Source organism: Brassica napus, chromosome C1, assembly GCF_020379485.1.
Source record: "Brassica napus cultivar Da-Ae chromosome C1, Da-Ae, whole genome shotgun sequence".
In the NCBI taxonomy this organism is placed as follows: Eukaryota; Viridiplantae; Streptophyta; class Magnoliopsida; order Brassicales; family Brassicaceae; genus Brassica; species Brassica napus.
The window spans coordinates 16,075,595-16,089,131 of NC_063444.1; the positions used below are offsets into that span (position 1 = coordinate 16,075,595).

Consider the following 13,537-nt stretch of genomic DNA (forward strand, 5'->3'; position numbering starts at 1 on the left):
TGAAGAGTATACAAGAACCTTCGCGTAAAATATACAAACAATCAGGTTAAGAAATTCGGCGATAATTGTTCCTTCGAATTTGTGTTTGGACTCCAAAGTCAAATAGTCAACGAAAGAAGTGGCTCTTTGCCCTCTCGGTTAGCCGCGTCTGTGTTTTCCACTATTATCCGTACATTCAAAATGAAGTCGAATATTCTATGTTTTTATTCATGAATTTAATATAAAACAGTTTGTGCTTATGATTTTTCTGCCTTGTTCGGAGTACATTAAATTAGTTATGTGTTACAATAATGTTGGGCTTACAAATACTAATTAATCATAGAACAGTAATGGGCCTTTCAAATACTATTTTCTTAAAAAATCAATATATCCTCCTAGTCTATTTTTATTAAAAACTTTCCAAATGGTTGATTTTCCCGGCAAAAGGGTTAACGACCATAAGAGTTAATGCAAGCATTTCTATAGATAGAGGACGATCGTCCCACACCCATGAAACCTATTTGTATTCTCCATCATCCACCACATTCTTATTTACCGCAAAAACAAATCATCCACTACAAAAACTTGAGAGCAAAACAAACTTGGTTATTTGAGAAAGGAAAAAAAAATAAAAATACAAAGACCACATTTTTTAGTAGGGAATGCTTTTGAGTTTGAACAGAGGATTTGTTTGGAATAAATGGAGCAGAAGAGCGTGTTGTTTTCAGCGTTAGGCGTTGGTGTTGGGCTAGGTCTCGGGCTAGCGTCAGGTCAAGGTTTAGGTAAATGGGCAAACGGCTCGGTTGCTGCAGAGGATGAGCTTACAGGAGAAAAGATTGAGCAAGAGTTGGTGAGGCAGATTGTTGATGGAAGAGAAAGTAGTGTCACTTTCGATGAGTTTCCTTACTTCCTTAGGTCAAAACAACCACATTAACATTGCTTCTCCTACAAGAAAGATGCATTTATTTGATTTTGTTGGAGCCAATATTATTCTACTGAATACTGATGATGTTTTATATATGATCTTTTTTTTTGGTACAAATGTTAAATTTATATTTGATGTTGCAGCGAGAAAACTCGGCTTCTATTGACAAGTGCAGCTTATGTTCACCTGAAGCAGTTCGATATCTCCAAGCACACACGTAATCTTGCACCTGCGAGTAAGGCTATTCTTCTATCTGGACCTGCTGGTAAACATCTCTCGTACTTTTGTGTTCCAACCTTTTGTCTCCTTGATATTATCCAAATCTAGTGTAACTTTGGTCTTGTCTCTCTTTTCCTGCAGAATTCTATCAGCAAATGCTTGCAAAAGCATTGGCTCATTATTTTGAATCAAAACTATTGCTACTAGATGTAACCGACTTCTCTATTAAGGTGATAATAACTGTTGCATATAGTTTTAATTATTTCCAACAAAAGAAGAGTTTCTAAGCTTTTATGTTTTCTTGCTCATTGATACAGATGCAAAGCAAGTACGGATGCATCAAGAAGGAACCTGTACGTTACTTTGTGATCATATGCTTTGTAGCTTAACTTTGTCTTTTGTACAGACGGTTATTGTGTTTTTTGTTTCATTCCTATTGTTTGCTAGTGTCACAAGAGGTCTATTTCTGAGATGACATTAGACAAAATGTCTAATTTGATGGAGTCTTTCTCCATGCTCACCCAAAGGGAAGAAACAAGAGGTACATACATTATCAAAATCCTTGGCCTTAAAATTGCTTTTCCCCCTAATAAACCTCAAGTGTGAGCATTATTGACTTGTTGTAAATGGTAGGGACCTTGCGTAGGCTCACTAGTGGCAACGATCTTACCTCAAGGTACATTTTGCTTCTTCTTTTTTCCTTCTTGGTGTAGCTTGAAACTCTCTTGGCGGCTTTTAATAAAAGCTGGAAGAGGTAGCTTTATATGTTTTATGTAAGCTCACTAGTTCCTTTGAAGTACCAGGGGCTTTGAAGGCTCAAGTCATCCTAATCGACTGAAGCGAAATGCTTCTGCTGCTTCTGATATTAGTAGCATATCTTCCCGCTCTGCAAGTTCTGTTTCAGGTGTGGAACCATCTTCTTCTTTCCTTTCTTACGTCAAATTAGGCCTGAAGCCTCTTAAAATCTATACCTCTTGTTCTTATTTTTTTTTCCTGTTATACACATTTCTAGCTTCAAGCAAACGCAGTACAAACTTGTGCTTTGATGAGAAACTTTTCCTTCAGTCACTTTACAAGGTCTTGGTTTCGGTTTCTGAAACCAATCCCATAATAATATACCTAAGGGACGTTGAGAAGCTTATTCAGTCAGAAAGGTTCTACACGTTGTTCCAGAGGCTCTTGACTAAGCTTTCTGGTCCTGTTTTACTTCTCGTATCAAGACTATTAGAACCCGAAGATGACTGCCAAGAAGTAGGAGAAGGCATTTCTGCTTTGTTTCCTTACAACATCGAGATCAGACCCCCAGAGGATGAATCTCAGCTCATGAGCTGGAAAACTAGATTTGAAGATGACATGAAACTGATTCAGTTTCAGGACAACAAGAACCACATAGCTGAGGTTCTTGCGGCTAATGATCTCGAATGTGATGACTTAGGTTCCATATGCCATGCGGATACAATTTTCCTAAGCAGCCACATTGAGGAGATTGTTGTTTCTGCAATCTCTTACCATCTGATGAACAATAAAGAACCTGAATACAAAAACGGGAGGCTTGTAATATCTTCCAACAGGTACTAGGAATAATAATGGTCTCTTTTACGCCTGCGGTTTCGGTTTATTTGGTTTGGCCACAATCCCACCGAAGTGAACCGGGAAAATTGACTCGGTTAGGATTTTCTGTTAATCTTGATTTTGAATTTTGTTTCTAAAAACCGATATACTTTTTGGTTTTTGGTTAGAATTTGGTATAATTTTCTAAAAAATATTGAATATTTTTGGTTAATTTCGACTATTTTCGTTTATTTAAAAATAATAATAATCAAAAAACAAACCGAAAGTCGAATAATTTTTCAAAACCATATCGAACCAAACAAGACTCAAAACCGAAACTGAACCGAAAATCAAAAATTTCGGTTCGGATCGGCTGGTTCAGTTTGGACAAAATCCGCAGGCCTAATCTCTTCAACACAAATTTTTTTACACCTTCTGATTAAACGGTTCTGCACCAGCTTGTCCCATGGACTGAGTATATTCCAGGAAGGTAGCAGATACCCTGAGGGCTCCTTGAAGCTGGATAGAAACACTGACTCCAAGGTATTCACATCTCTGACCATGTGCTTTTCAAATCTTAAAGTAACTTAAATATTACTGGCCCTGGTGCAGGGAGAAGAAGGTGAAGAGATAGTAAAGAGTGAGTCCAAATCTGAGACGGTTCCTGAAAACAAAAATGATTTAGAAAGATCGATTCCTGCAGCAAAGAATGAATGTCCCCTACCTCCAAAAGCACCTGTAAATGTAAACTAAAACATACTATTCAAACATTCATATCTCAAATGTATTTGCCTTACCTTACAGGTTTTGGTTTTGTAGGAGGTGGCTCCTGATAATGAATTTGAGAAGCGGATAAGACCAGAAGTTATCCCAGCAAAAGAGATTGGTGTGACCTTTGCTGATATAGGCTCACTAGATGAAACCAAAGAATCACTTCAAGAGCTTGTAATGCTTCCTCTCCGTAGGCCTGACCTTTTCAAAGGTGGTCTCCTCAAGCCCTGCAGGGGTATCCTCCTCTTTGGACCACCTGGTACTGGTAAAACTATGATGGCAAAGGCCATTGCCAACGAAGCTGGAGCTAGTTTCATAAACGTCTCAATGTCTACAATCACTTCAAAATGGTTTGGAGAAGACGAGAAGAATGTGAGAGCTTTGTTCACCTTAGCAGCCAAAGTGTCTCCAACTATTATATTTGTAGATGAAGTTGATAGCATGTTGGGGCAGAGGACAAGAGTTGGAGAGCATGAAGCTATGAGGAAGATTAAAAATGAGTTCATGACACATTGGGATGGGCTTATGTCGAATTCAGGTGATAAGATTCTTGTTCTTGCTGCAACTAACAGGCCTTTTGATCTAGATGAAGCCATCATTAGGAGGTTTGAGAGAAGGTAAATGGATCTTGTACTTCTTTCACTTGAAACCCTGAACTTGAGTTGTACTAACTCCAGCTTTTGTTGGGAAACAGAATCATGGTGGGTCTTCCATCGGTGGAGAGCAGGGAGAAGATCTTGAGAACCTTATTGTCAAAAGAGAAAACAGAAAATCTTGACTTCCATGAGCTTGCGCAGATGACAGATGGATACAGTGGAAGTGACCTCAAGGTTTGACACGATTCTCATCTCGCTTTACCTATACCTGAATCTTCTCTTCATGGACTGATTATAGTGAATGTTATACAAACAGAACTTTTGCACAACAGCTGCATATCGACCTGTAAGGGAGTTGATAAAGCAGGAGTGCTTGAAAGACCAGGAGAGGAAGAAGAGAGATGAAGCAGAGAAGAGTAGTGAAGAGAGTTCCGAAGAAAAAGAAGAAGCATCTGAGGAGAGAGTCATAACGCTGAGAGCTTTGAGCATGGAAGACATGGGAGTAGCTAAAAGCCAGGTAAGTTAAGACACTTAGCTGTGTTTGATGATCTTGTGCAGAAAAGAAAAGCTAATTGATTTGCATTTGCAGGTTGCTGCTAGTTTTGCAGCAAAAGGAGCAGGGATGAATGAACTAAAGCAGTGGAATGATTTGTATGGAGAAGGAGGCTCCAGGAAGAAGGAACAGCTCTCTTACTTTCTTTAATAGCCCTAAAACACTCCTCTATACATCTTCCACAAAGTTTTCATCTCTCTGTGTCTGATATTCCATTAATTAGTATTACCTTATTAAACATTATTCTGTAAATAAAACATGTACAGTTAATTTATCACTTCAATCTTATTAATATAAAGTTTAACTGTTTATGTCTTGCTGAATGCTCTTGCTAAAGATTACATGAACAACATCAATGAAACTCAACAAAACATAGTATACGGTTTTTGGTTTACTGTGGGAGATTATGTGTTGATGAAGTGAATAGATGCATAACCGCAGACCAATAGCCAGCCAACTGCATTTATAATAACCAAACCAACTTCTTAGTTAAAAGCCTTTTCTTGTCTCAGCAAGACTGAGAGAAGTTAAAGAATAAAAATACCTGAGCTAGAATACCCTTTCCTGTTTGAGCTTCGATGACAAGCCCTATCAAGAGCCCTATGATTGCCCAGGCTCCGTTTATAGCTTCTATTTCGCGCCTTCGCTGTTGCCTCTCTTTGCCTTTGATCTCTTCCATTTGCTTACTAGCTAGCCGCTTGGCCTCAAGAGGGTCTACCATGATTACTTCTTTTTTGGCCTTTACTCTCCCCGGAGGAGGGGATGATGCCTACAAGAACACTCGGTATGGAAGAAACTTGTTAACTCATTGGACACTCAGCAACCATTCACAGTTTCCTCAGACTTAACCATCCTACTAGCACTAACAAGGGATAATAAAGTATAACGGAGAGCTGCATCCTTTTGTTTAGTTTTTGACCATTTATTTGCGTATGGAACAGATAATCTATCACGGCAAAAAGAGGCTAAGGTCATACATTTGGATTTGCTAGGACTCGAACTGCTCCACCTCTGACCCTTGTTCCCACCACCTTCGCATCTTGGTGTCTTCTTAGTCCGTTTCTGACAAAACATACAACGGTATTATGATCTTATTACTAGCTTAGATAGAAAATTTTCATAAAATAATTCAAGAGACAAGGTACGGACATATAAGCATGAAAAAGAAAAGCAAGATGCAGAAAAAGGAGAATAAAATAATAATCAATGGTTCTAATTAAACAAATACACCAAAAGAGTGTGAAGAGATGGGTAACAACAATAAGTAAACTTGTCCCAAACGCAAGAGCATACATTCACATTACAAGTATGATATGTGACATGAAACAGATCCAAAATGGAACAACTAAACCGTTACCAGGCAATACACATAAACAACATCTTAACCCAACCAGTAAAAAAACACAGTTCCAACATTCATTTACACAGGAAAAAGAAATCAAAATCACAGTTGGAGAAAGCTCACTAGTGGCAGTTACCCAAACTTAATAGTTGGTTATACAAATTCAAATTTAAAAAACAGACAATTTAGTGGCGCATAACAGCAGAAAATCATAACCCTGAACACTAAAAATTACCAGGCAGAACACTACATAACGCTGTTCATTCCGAAAGTTCAAAACTTCACCAGAATTAGAGAACGGAGAGATGGAAGTAGTAAACACGTGAATGAGAAAATGAAAAGAGAGACTTACAAGAGAGAAGAGGGAGAGGAAGGGATCGTGAAGCGTCCATGGAGATTCGAAGAAGAAAGCGGGGAGGAGGAGAAGAAGATAGGAGGCGTTGAAGAGAAAGACGTCACCACCATTTCTAAGCCTTTCATATTTTTTCCAAGCGCTTTACGCTGTTTTATATGGTTCGGTAAACGAAACCAAATGGCCAGTGGAAAACGCTGCCGTTTCTGTCCACCAACAAGAAAGAAAGAATACAAGAATATCTTTAAACCTTATATCCATTATCCAATAAAAGTTCCAATTTGTATACACGGCAGTGAGTAGACTAACACCAAAACACTTCTCGTCTATGCAAATTGACTGCCAAGAATATGGATAAAAATTGGACAAATGAAAAGATTTACATCTGGACATGGATCAGGAGGTAATAGGAAGGGAGAGGAGGAGCCGTTGTGGCTTGTTGAGGTATAGAGCTTGCCACGCTGGCTCAGCGCTCTCTTGCTCGAACCAACTTTTCATGTATAGCCTCTTCGCTGCTTCATTGTTGACCGTCACATGCACGTACATATCCGTTATCCCTGAGCCATATATCACAACTCTCTTTTTCTTACAAGTCCAATTTCGAAAGTGTGATGGGTTTGATGAAAACATTTCTTACCCCATTCTCTAGCAACTACTTTAGACTTTTCATTGAGTTTGTAACCAACTCCGTTACGATGCAGCTCTCTGGCAACACAGACGTTGCTCAAGTACGCCCTAGCAAAATCTACATTAAAAAAAAAAAACAAAAAAAAAAAGGGACTATAAGCGCTTCTCACTTTGTCTACAATCATCAGATTTAAGTTTAGCATACAAAAATACCTCTGGTTTAGTTCCAGAGATTTCATCAGGAAGCCAACGACATTGGTTAAGAATCAAGGCTCCCCACCACAACTCTATCTTCTATCCCATCAGAGAACTGATAAAAAATTTACCGACAGCTAAAGCAAATGAAGCATAGACAACCGAAATGTGAAGTCTACCTTACTAACTCTTAACAGAGATGAACATGTAAAACAAGAAGACCAATTGAATAAGGTTGATAGTTGCGACAACGGAAGGGTAGCGTTTAAGCAGGATACACGCGTAAAAACCTCTTTCCCGAAACTCTATCCTTAAGCGCTTCGAACTCACGCTCTGCCAATTATCTTCTGTGATCCTAATGAAACTTGAACATCAAAACGTAACATCAGCATAAGAAAACTCAAAAAGAAACACTCCAAAACTAATCACACAACAATAATAATTGATTTCTACCGCATTACAGATCTTCTTAAACCAAGGATACCTAAAAAGCTTTGATAGAAAGGAGGATAAAGATAACACTTTCTCCCCATTCTTGTTTCAGCTTTGAATGTTGTGTTGACAGAACTAGCTATCGATTCTTGAATTATGATACGAACAGAGAGAATAACTGACTTGGATATCGTAAGACGAAGGATTCAGTTCGTTGAATGTCCCCACGCGAAGGCAAGTTGAAGCACAAAGCTCCTCCTCCGACACCGTTTCGGATATTACGATCGCTGACCTGTCGATAGCTGGAGCACATATGTGTGAGTCAGAGATCGGAGGTAACCGGAGACTACAGGAAGGAGAAGACCTGAGCCCGTGTGTTTGAGTCACCGAAAGCAGCTTATCACTGGTTTCCCTGCTACCTTGCTGTTGGTAGTGTTGTTGGCTTTATGTAATAACCACTCGAACCATTCTAAGCTGTTTCGAACCGGTAGTAAATTCAAAAACGGATTCCAGTTTGCGATTACGGGAGGATAAATTTATTTCTTTTTTTCAAAAACAATATAAATATAAATACAAAAATAAAAGCGCAATTCTTCTAAATAGACAATTTTTAAGTTTTTGTCACAAAAATAGACTAAAAAGAGGAAAATGACCAAAATATTTCATTTAATAGCTAAAAGGACTCTAATACCATAGATATATTAAAAAAAAAAATAAAAAAAAAAATTATAGTTTTAGATTATATGTTTTCAAATTTGAACTTTTTTATAAATATTTTTTTTTTTCAATTTTTTTTTTAATTTTTTTTTTAATTTTTTTTTTTTAATTTTATTTTTTCAAATTTTCTTTTTGTAATTCGAAAATATTTTTTGAAACTAATTTAAAAATTTTTATTTCAAATTTTTAATATTTATTTTTTATTTTATAAAATTTTAAACTTCAATCCCAAATCCACACCCCTTAACTCTAAACCATAAAGTTTAGATTAGTTAACCCAAAGGGTATAAATATATATTTACTTCTTTAATGAAACATTTTGGTCATTTTGATCTTTAGAGTCTATATTTGTGATCAAAACTTTGTAGTGCTATCCTAGAGTATTTCTCAAAATAAAAATATTCAATAAAAATTTTAAATTGAAATTATAAAAATACTAAAATATATCTATTGTATTTTAATTAATGTATAATTTTTAAAAATTTAAAACTATAATTTTCTAAATATAATTTTTATATTTATTATAATACTATAATTTTGATTTTTTTATAATTATATAAAATGTAAATATTGTTAATTTATTATTTAACTGCTGCTGTATTTGGTAGTTAATCAGTCATAAGTATTCTGCAAACGCATCAATTTTAACCGTAGAATCAGTCATACAAATCTCTTAAAATCGTTAAAAACCGTAACCACCTGCATCGGTAAATTTTCGTAACCGCAACCGTTCGTCTGCGTTTGAACCATTCCCAGAAGGTTCAATATGGAATATGGAGCTCTAGCGTTTGGGCTCAATATGAGGCCCATAGATTTTCTAGGAAAATAATCCGAAACACATAAGAGCCACACAATATCAAACCAATATCATTGACAAACAAACAAAAACAAAATGTAAAATCACCTTTTGTTCTTTTTGTTTGTTATGTGTCATCTTATATATTCTTGAAAAAAAACATTGTTATCATCGCAAACAACACGTTTGATTTTCATCATTTGAACTTGCCTAATCTCTTTTTTTTTGTCAACAAAACGTACCTAATATCAATTTATCTATTGTTACTTATAATATTTATGGAAAATGAACAAGTTGTAATATGTATACACGTAGTTAAGAGGGGAGATTAGTGTTAGTTCATGCATGATGATGTGGTTAACTACTCGAATCTATAGTCGCAAATAAAGTAATGGTTGCAAAGTATGGAAGGATGAGGATGATGATGCGAAGATGATGTGTTTGAGTCAGAGAGCCTTTGTCATTATCCTATGATTGTATGTCTGCTCATGCATCGCCTCTGATTGGTCCACGAATACCAAGTGAACACACACAAATCACTTCACCAATAATAGAAAAGAAAACCTACGTTACGTATTGGTTGATAGATATAAGAAGACAAACTGGCTCATTAACTTTGACATGTTCACGCATATGATATTTTACCTATCTCAGACAATTATGTTCTGTGTGTCCTATAATATACACCTGTATTCTAAATTATATAATTCATATACTTACGTTTTTCAAAAAAATAATTCATATACTTACAAAATGCTACATGAAACGCATCACATGGGAGTCATAACTACAGGCAATGTACTTTTTCATAGTTTGCATAATCGTGGAACGTATTATTACATTACTCGTGATCCCGCATATATAGTTAATGATTAACAAGAGATATATATATATATATATATATGATCACGAAGCTATTTGTCAATTTGTATTTTACAAAATCAGAGTAATTAATTGCTTACTTTGTGATGCGGAACTTCGGAACCGAAACCAGTTATAAGATATAGTATAATATATCTTTTGTTGTTCATTCCATGCTTTATATATGTGGATCCAATTTTCGCTTGTCTGACATCGTTTTTACAATATAAACAAGTAACAAACAACAAAATTTTCGGATAAACATTAGTAATCAAATAAAATAAAGCGAACCTATAAGACCTCATATCTAGATATTTCATTTCTCTCTTTGTTTTCTTCTAGTTATTTCAAGGTTTCACCAATATAATACTTAATTTCTTACTTATTACGAAGATGTAATGTACTATCTATATAATAATAGAATTGATCATTACCTCATTACGCGGCGGTCAAGCTTGTTATTACTCCCTATCACATAATTCACACACACGCAGACTCGCTTGACACATGGTGGATTTATTTGTACTTTCATATTTGATATATATAAACAGCCAAGATGTATAATGAGAGATTCATTCGTAGTGATATATTAGATATTAAAAGAAAAAAGTAGAAAGAAATAGAGAGAGAGAGAGAGGTGCAAGAGAGATATGGAGATGGAGAAGTACAAGCCGGTCATGGCGTTAGTGCTGCTGCAGTTTACATCAGCAGGAGTTGCACTCTTCACGAAAGCTGCTTTCATGGAAGGACTCAATCCCACCGTCTTCGTCGTTTACCGTCAAGCCATCGCTACTCTCTTCATCTGTCCCATCTCTTTCTTCTCCGCTTGGTAAGTTCAAGAGCTTTTCTCTAACGATATGTAACATATTGGTTGCATCGAAATGAACATACATGTGTACCAAATAATATTCACATACACCTAAACCTAGGCTATTCCGGTTTACTTATCATCAAGAACTTTAAAAAAAAAAAAACTTGAAATGAAAACTTATCTCCAGTGTTTTTGTGGACGGTAAAATAGGAGCAAAGCAAACAAACCTTCTCTTGGAATCAGAGGCTTTTGGTGGGTGGCTCTCACAGCTTTTTTTGGTGTTACTGTGAATCAGAACGCTTATTTTAAAGGCATTGACTTATCTTCTTCATCCATGGCTTGTGCCATGACCAATCTTATTCCTGCTGTCACCTTCATCATCTCCATCATTGTTGGGTTGGTATTTATAATTTTTTTTTGTTACCAATATGTTAGTGATTATGTATTGATGGTTACATGGCTTTGATATTGGTTTCAGATTCGAGAGGATAAAGAGGAGAAGTTTGAAAAGTGTAGCAAAGGTAATAGGAACAGGTGTCTGTGTAGGAGGAGCCATGGCAATGACTTTTCTAAGAGGACCTAAGCTGCTCAACGCCATGTTGAACCAAGACAACAACAACACTTGGTTACTGGGTTGCTTATGTCTTCTCGTTAGCACATTTGCTTGGTCTTCCTGGTTGATCCTTCAAATTCCAATTGCTAATCATTGTCATGATCATTTGTACACGTCCTCCTGGACTTGTTTCATGGCTACCATAGCCTCTTTCTTCATGGCTCTCGCCTTAGGAAACACTGACTTAACGTCCTGGAAGCTTGATTCCTCGTTGAAGCTCTCTTGCTGCGTATACTCTGGACTCCAATTGGCGGTGTCTTTCTTTCTACAAGCTTGGTGCGTGTCGCGGAAAGGACCTCTCTTCTCTGCACTCTTCAACCCTCTTTCTACTGTCATTGTCACTTTCTTCGGCGCCCTGTATCTAAAAGAGCAGACTTACCTTGGCAGGTACGCCTTGTTGGTTTCTTTTCTTTTCTTATTGTCTTGTAATTTTCACAACTTCATCTGCTTTGTTCGTTTATTATTCAGCTTGCTGGGGGCTTTGGCTATCATCCTGGGTCTCTACATTGTTCTATGGGGCAAAACCGAAGACTATCTACAAGAAGAAGCAACTGACCTGAAACTGCAAAATGAGCACACCACTACCTCCCAATCTGACTTTGTTCCCATTATGATTGGCGATAGGGCTTTTAGTAGTTCAGAGCTCCTAGAACCTCTTCTCATGTAAATTCTATTTAAAGTCGGTTCTAGATGGTGTAATGATAAGTTTTTTGGACAAAGTAAAGTAAAATGAAATGGAACTTGTTTCACAAATCTTTACTCGTCCCAACATATTCAGAAGCTGATACACAGACAAAAAAAAGACTCGAAATAGAAGCACAAAGCAAGTGTTTTTTGTAATAACTCATTTAGTCATTATGTTGCATATTTTAAAAGAGAAAAATACATTGAATTGCAACCTCTCACACACAAGACAAGCGATCAAACAAGTTAGTCTTAAAGGCTGCATTTTTACCGACTCAAGAGTAGTAAGATAATCTTTTTGGTCTTGTGATCTAATAATAGCTGCGTTTCCTGTTGTTCCTGAAGGCGCAACAACCAACGGAGTAGACGATGATGAGGAATATGAGGAAGACAATGTTCACCTTAGCCACTTTTTTCCACGAGTTCTTGAGGTTATCTAGCAGGCCAGCCTTGCACGCTTGGCAGTTGTAGCATAAAGTTCCCGGCCTGTTGTCCCAAACGTTACAGTCCTCGTTTGTGTAAGGACCAGTGGTCTTTGTCCAATTAGTGGGGCCCACGTACGTGAAGTTACAATCATTGGACGGCTTACAGCAACCAGACTACACAAGTGAAGCAAAAAAAAAAAAAAAAAAGAGCTGGTGAAATCGAAACTAAGTTTCATGTTACATAACAAGATGCAGCCTACAAGAATCTACAGTGTAAAAGCAGCATTTAAAAAAAGAAGGAATTGATCAAAAGACAACTTTTAGAAAGGCTTTGTGTGTTCTTAAAGCTAAAGTACTTTAAAGGAAAAAGCTAGATTCACTTTTTGAAACTCGGATCTCAAAATTGGAGATAAACAAGATTGAAATCGAATGTGACCTGAAGGGCATTGAGATTAGTCTGGTAGAACTCTTCAACGTTGACGCTAGCGTAGCGAGTGCTGAAAGTGGAGCACACGTTGGAGTAGATCAAGCAGCTCTTGATCCGATCCCAATTCTTAGCATTGCTCACTCGTTTCTGCAACCAGTTCGAGTAATCACCGACGCGGTACTCCTTATACCCTCTATCGGACAAAACCTCTCCGGCGCCGCGGTTGGTGACGGCGAAGGCGAAGATGGTGAAGCAGAACCCGAGGAGTATGAGGAGGAACATGGCGCAAAGGTAGAGCCAGAGGAGGCACGAGACGCGGCAGCAAGCGCCGACGAGACCGGCGATGGAGACGAACATGAGGAAGATTCCGATGACGACGATTGGTTTGTCGAGGAAACGCTCGCACTCGGTGGCTGCATTTTTGCCGAGCCAGATCCCGGCGGAGAGGATTGGGACTGAGAGGAGGAAGGTGAAGAAGTTTAGGATTCCGAGAAGGTTGTTGCTACACTGCACCATGTTTGTTTGTTTCTTTGTTTGGTCTTTTCGGCGGAGAGATTTTTATTTTTGTTTCCGGCGGAAACCGAAAGTGAATCTGTGAATCTTTAGGCAAATGAAGAGTTTTGTCAGTTACGAAATCTGTTGTAGTCAACGACAGCTGGAT

The 13,537-nt window shown here is 37.4% G+C and overlaps 4 protein-coding genes across 15 annotated transcripts; 2 read left to right on the forward strand and 2 right to left on the reverse strand.

The window, feature by feature from the left end:
• The first annotated feature begins 100 nt into the window (after positions 1-100).
• Positions 101-4,871, forward strand: LOC106376146. Of its 2 annotated transcripts, none has more exons than XM_048744312.1 (14): positions 101-894; positions 1,048-1,169; positions 1,265-1,353; positions 1,441-1,476; positions 1,571-1,664; positions 1,757-1,799; positions 1,927-2,027; positions 2,136-2,694; positions 3,133-3,217; positions 3,287-3,412; positions 3,494-4,062; positions 4,140-4,275; positions 4,358-4,558; positions 4,631-4,871. In XM_048744312.1, the coding sequence occupies exons 1-14, from the start codon at positions 680-682 to the stop codon at positions 4,742-4,744; spliced, it is 2,490 nt and encodes an 829-aa protein (XP_048600269.1). In that variant the 5' UTR covers positions 101-679; the 3' UTR covers positions 4,745-4,871. The 2 variants fall into 2 exon arrangements, with proteins under 2 accessions (XP_048600269.1, XP_048600268.1); XM_048744311.1 differs by having other exon boundaries at positions 110-894; positions 3,287-3,418.
• LOC106376147 lies at positions 4,856-8,063 on the reverse strand. Of its 11 annotated transcripts, none has more exons than XM_022694829.2 (9): positions 7,907-8,020; positions 7,726-7,844; positions 7,129-7,474; positions 6,926-7,033; positions 6,672-6,845; positions 6,289-6,494; positions 5,572-5,656; positions 5,139-5,363; positions 4,856-5,051 (listed from the first exon to the last, which is right to left on the reverse strand). In XM_022694829.2, exons 6-9 carry the CDS (start codon positions 6,414-6,416, stop codon positions 4,986-4,988), a joined length of 504 nt encoding a protein of 167 aa, XP_022550550.1. In that variant the 5' UTR covers positions 6,417-6,494; positions 6,672-6,845; positions 6,926-7,033; positions 7,129-7,474; positions 7,726-7,844; positions 7,907-8,020; the 3' UTR covers positions 4,856-4,985. The 11 variants fall into 11 exon arrangements, with proteins under 11 accessions (XP_022550550.1, XP_013671663.1, XP_013671664.1 ...); XM_013816209.3 differs by having other exon boundaries at positions 7,129-7,225; positions 7,290-7,474; positions 7,726-7,992; XM_013816210.3 differs by having other exon boundaries at positions 7,129-7,206; positions 7,290-7,474; positions 7,726-7,987.
• Positions 8,064-10,394: 2,331 nt separating this feature from the next.
• LOC106376148 (WAT1-related protein At4g28040) lies at positions 10,395-12,095 on the forward strand. Its single transcript, XM_013816212.3, has 4 exons — positions 10,395-10,745; positions 10,938-11,123; positions 11,206-11,727; positions 11,809-12,095. The coding sequence occupies exons 1-4, from the start codon at positions 10,567-10,569 to the stop codon at positions 12,005-12,007; spliced, it is 1,086 nt and encodes a 361-aa protein (XP_013671666.2). The 5' UTR covers positions 10,395-10,566; the 3' UTR covers positions 12,008-12,095.
• Positions 12,096-12,151: 56 nt separating this feature from the next.
• LOC106376149 (tetraspanin-7) lies at positions 12,152-13,521 on the reverse strand. Its single transcript, XM_013816213.3, has 2 exons — positions 12,886-13,521; positions 12,152-12,623 (listed from the first exon to the last, which is right to left on the reverse strand). The coding sequence occupies exons 1-2, from the start codon at positions 13,390-13,392 to the stop codon at positions 12,336-12,338; spliced, it is 795 nt and encodes a 264-aa protein (XP_013671667.1). The 5' UTR covers positions 13,393-13,521; the 3' UTR covers positions 12,152-12,335.
• Between the last annotated feature and the right edge of the window lie 16 nt (positions 13,522-13,537).

Excerpts from the sequence above, each read along its gene's own strand:
- LOC106376146 (XM_048744311.1), top strand. The coding sequence starts at position 680 with ATGGAGCAGAAGAGCGTGTTGTTTTCAGCGTTAGGCGTTGGTGTTGGG. Across the intron at positions 2,695-3,132 it reads CTTGTAATATCTTCCAACAG|CTTGTCCCATGGACTGAGTA; the intron begins GTACTAGGAATA and ends GTTCTGCACCAG. Across the intron at positions 4,063-4,139 it reads ATTAGGAGGTTTGAGAGAAG|AATCATGGTGGGTCTTCCAT; the intron begins GTAAATGGATCT and ends GTTGGGAAACAG.
- LOC106376147 (XM_048744314.1), bottom strand. The coding sequence starts at position 6,416 with ATGAAAGGCTTAGAAATGGTGGTGACGTCTTTCTCTTCAACGCCTCCT. Across the intron at positions 5,364-5,571 it reads GAGTCCTAGCAAATCCAAAT|GCATCATCCCCTCCTCCGGG; the intron begins GTATGACCTTAG and ends GTGTTCTTGTAG. Across the intron at positions 5,052-5,138 it reads GAAAGGGTATTCTAGCTCAG|TTGGCTGGCTATTGGTCTGC; the intron begins GTATTTTTATTC and ends TTATAAATGCAG.
- LOC106376148 (XM_013816212.3), top strand. The coding sequence starts at position 10,567 with ATGGAGATGGAGAAGTACAAGCCGGTCATGGCGTTAGTGCTGCTGCAG. Across the intron at positions 10,746-10,937 it reads ATCTCTTTCTTCTCCGCTTG|GAGCAAAGCAAACAAACCTT; the intron begins GTAAGTTCAAGA and ends ACGGTAAAATAG. Across the intron at positions 11,124-11,205 it reads ATCATCTCCATCATTGTTGG|ATTCGAGAGGATAAAGAGGA; the intron begins GTTGGTATTTAT and ends TATTGGTTTCAG.
- LOC106376149 (XM_013816213.3), bottom strand. The coding sequence starts at position 13,392 with ATGGTGCAGTGTAGCAACAACCTTCTCGGAATCCTAAACTTCTTCACC. Across the intron at positions 12,624-12,885 it reads CTAATCTCAATGCCCTTCAG|TCTGGTTGCTGTAAGCCGTC; the intron begins GTCACATTCGAT and ends TCACTTGTGTAG.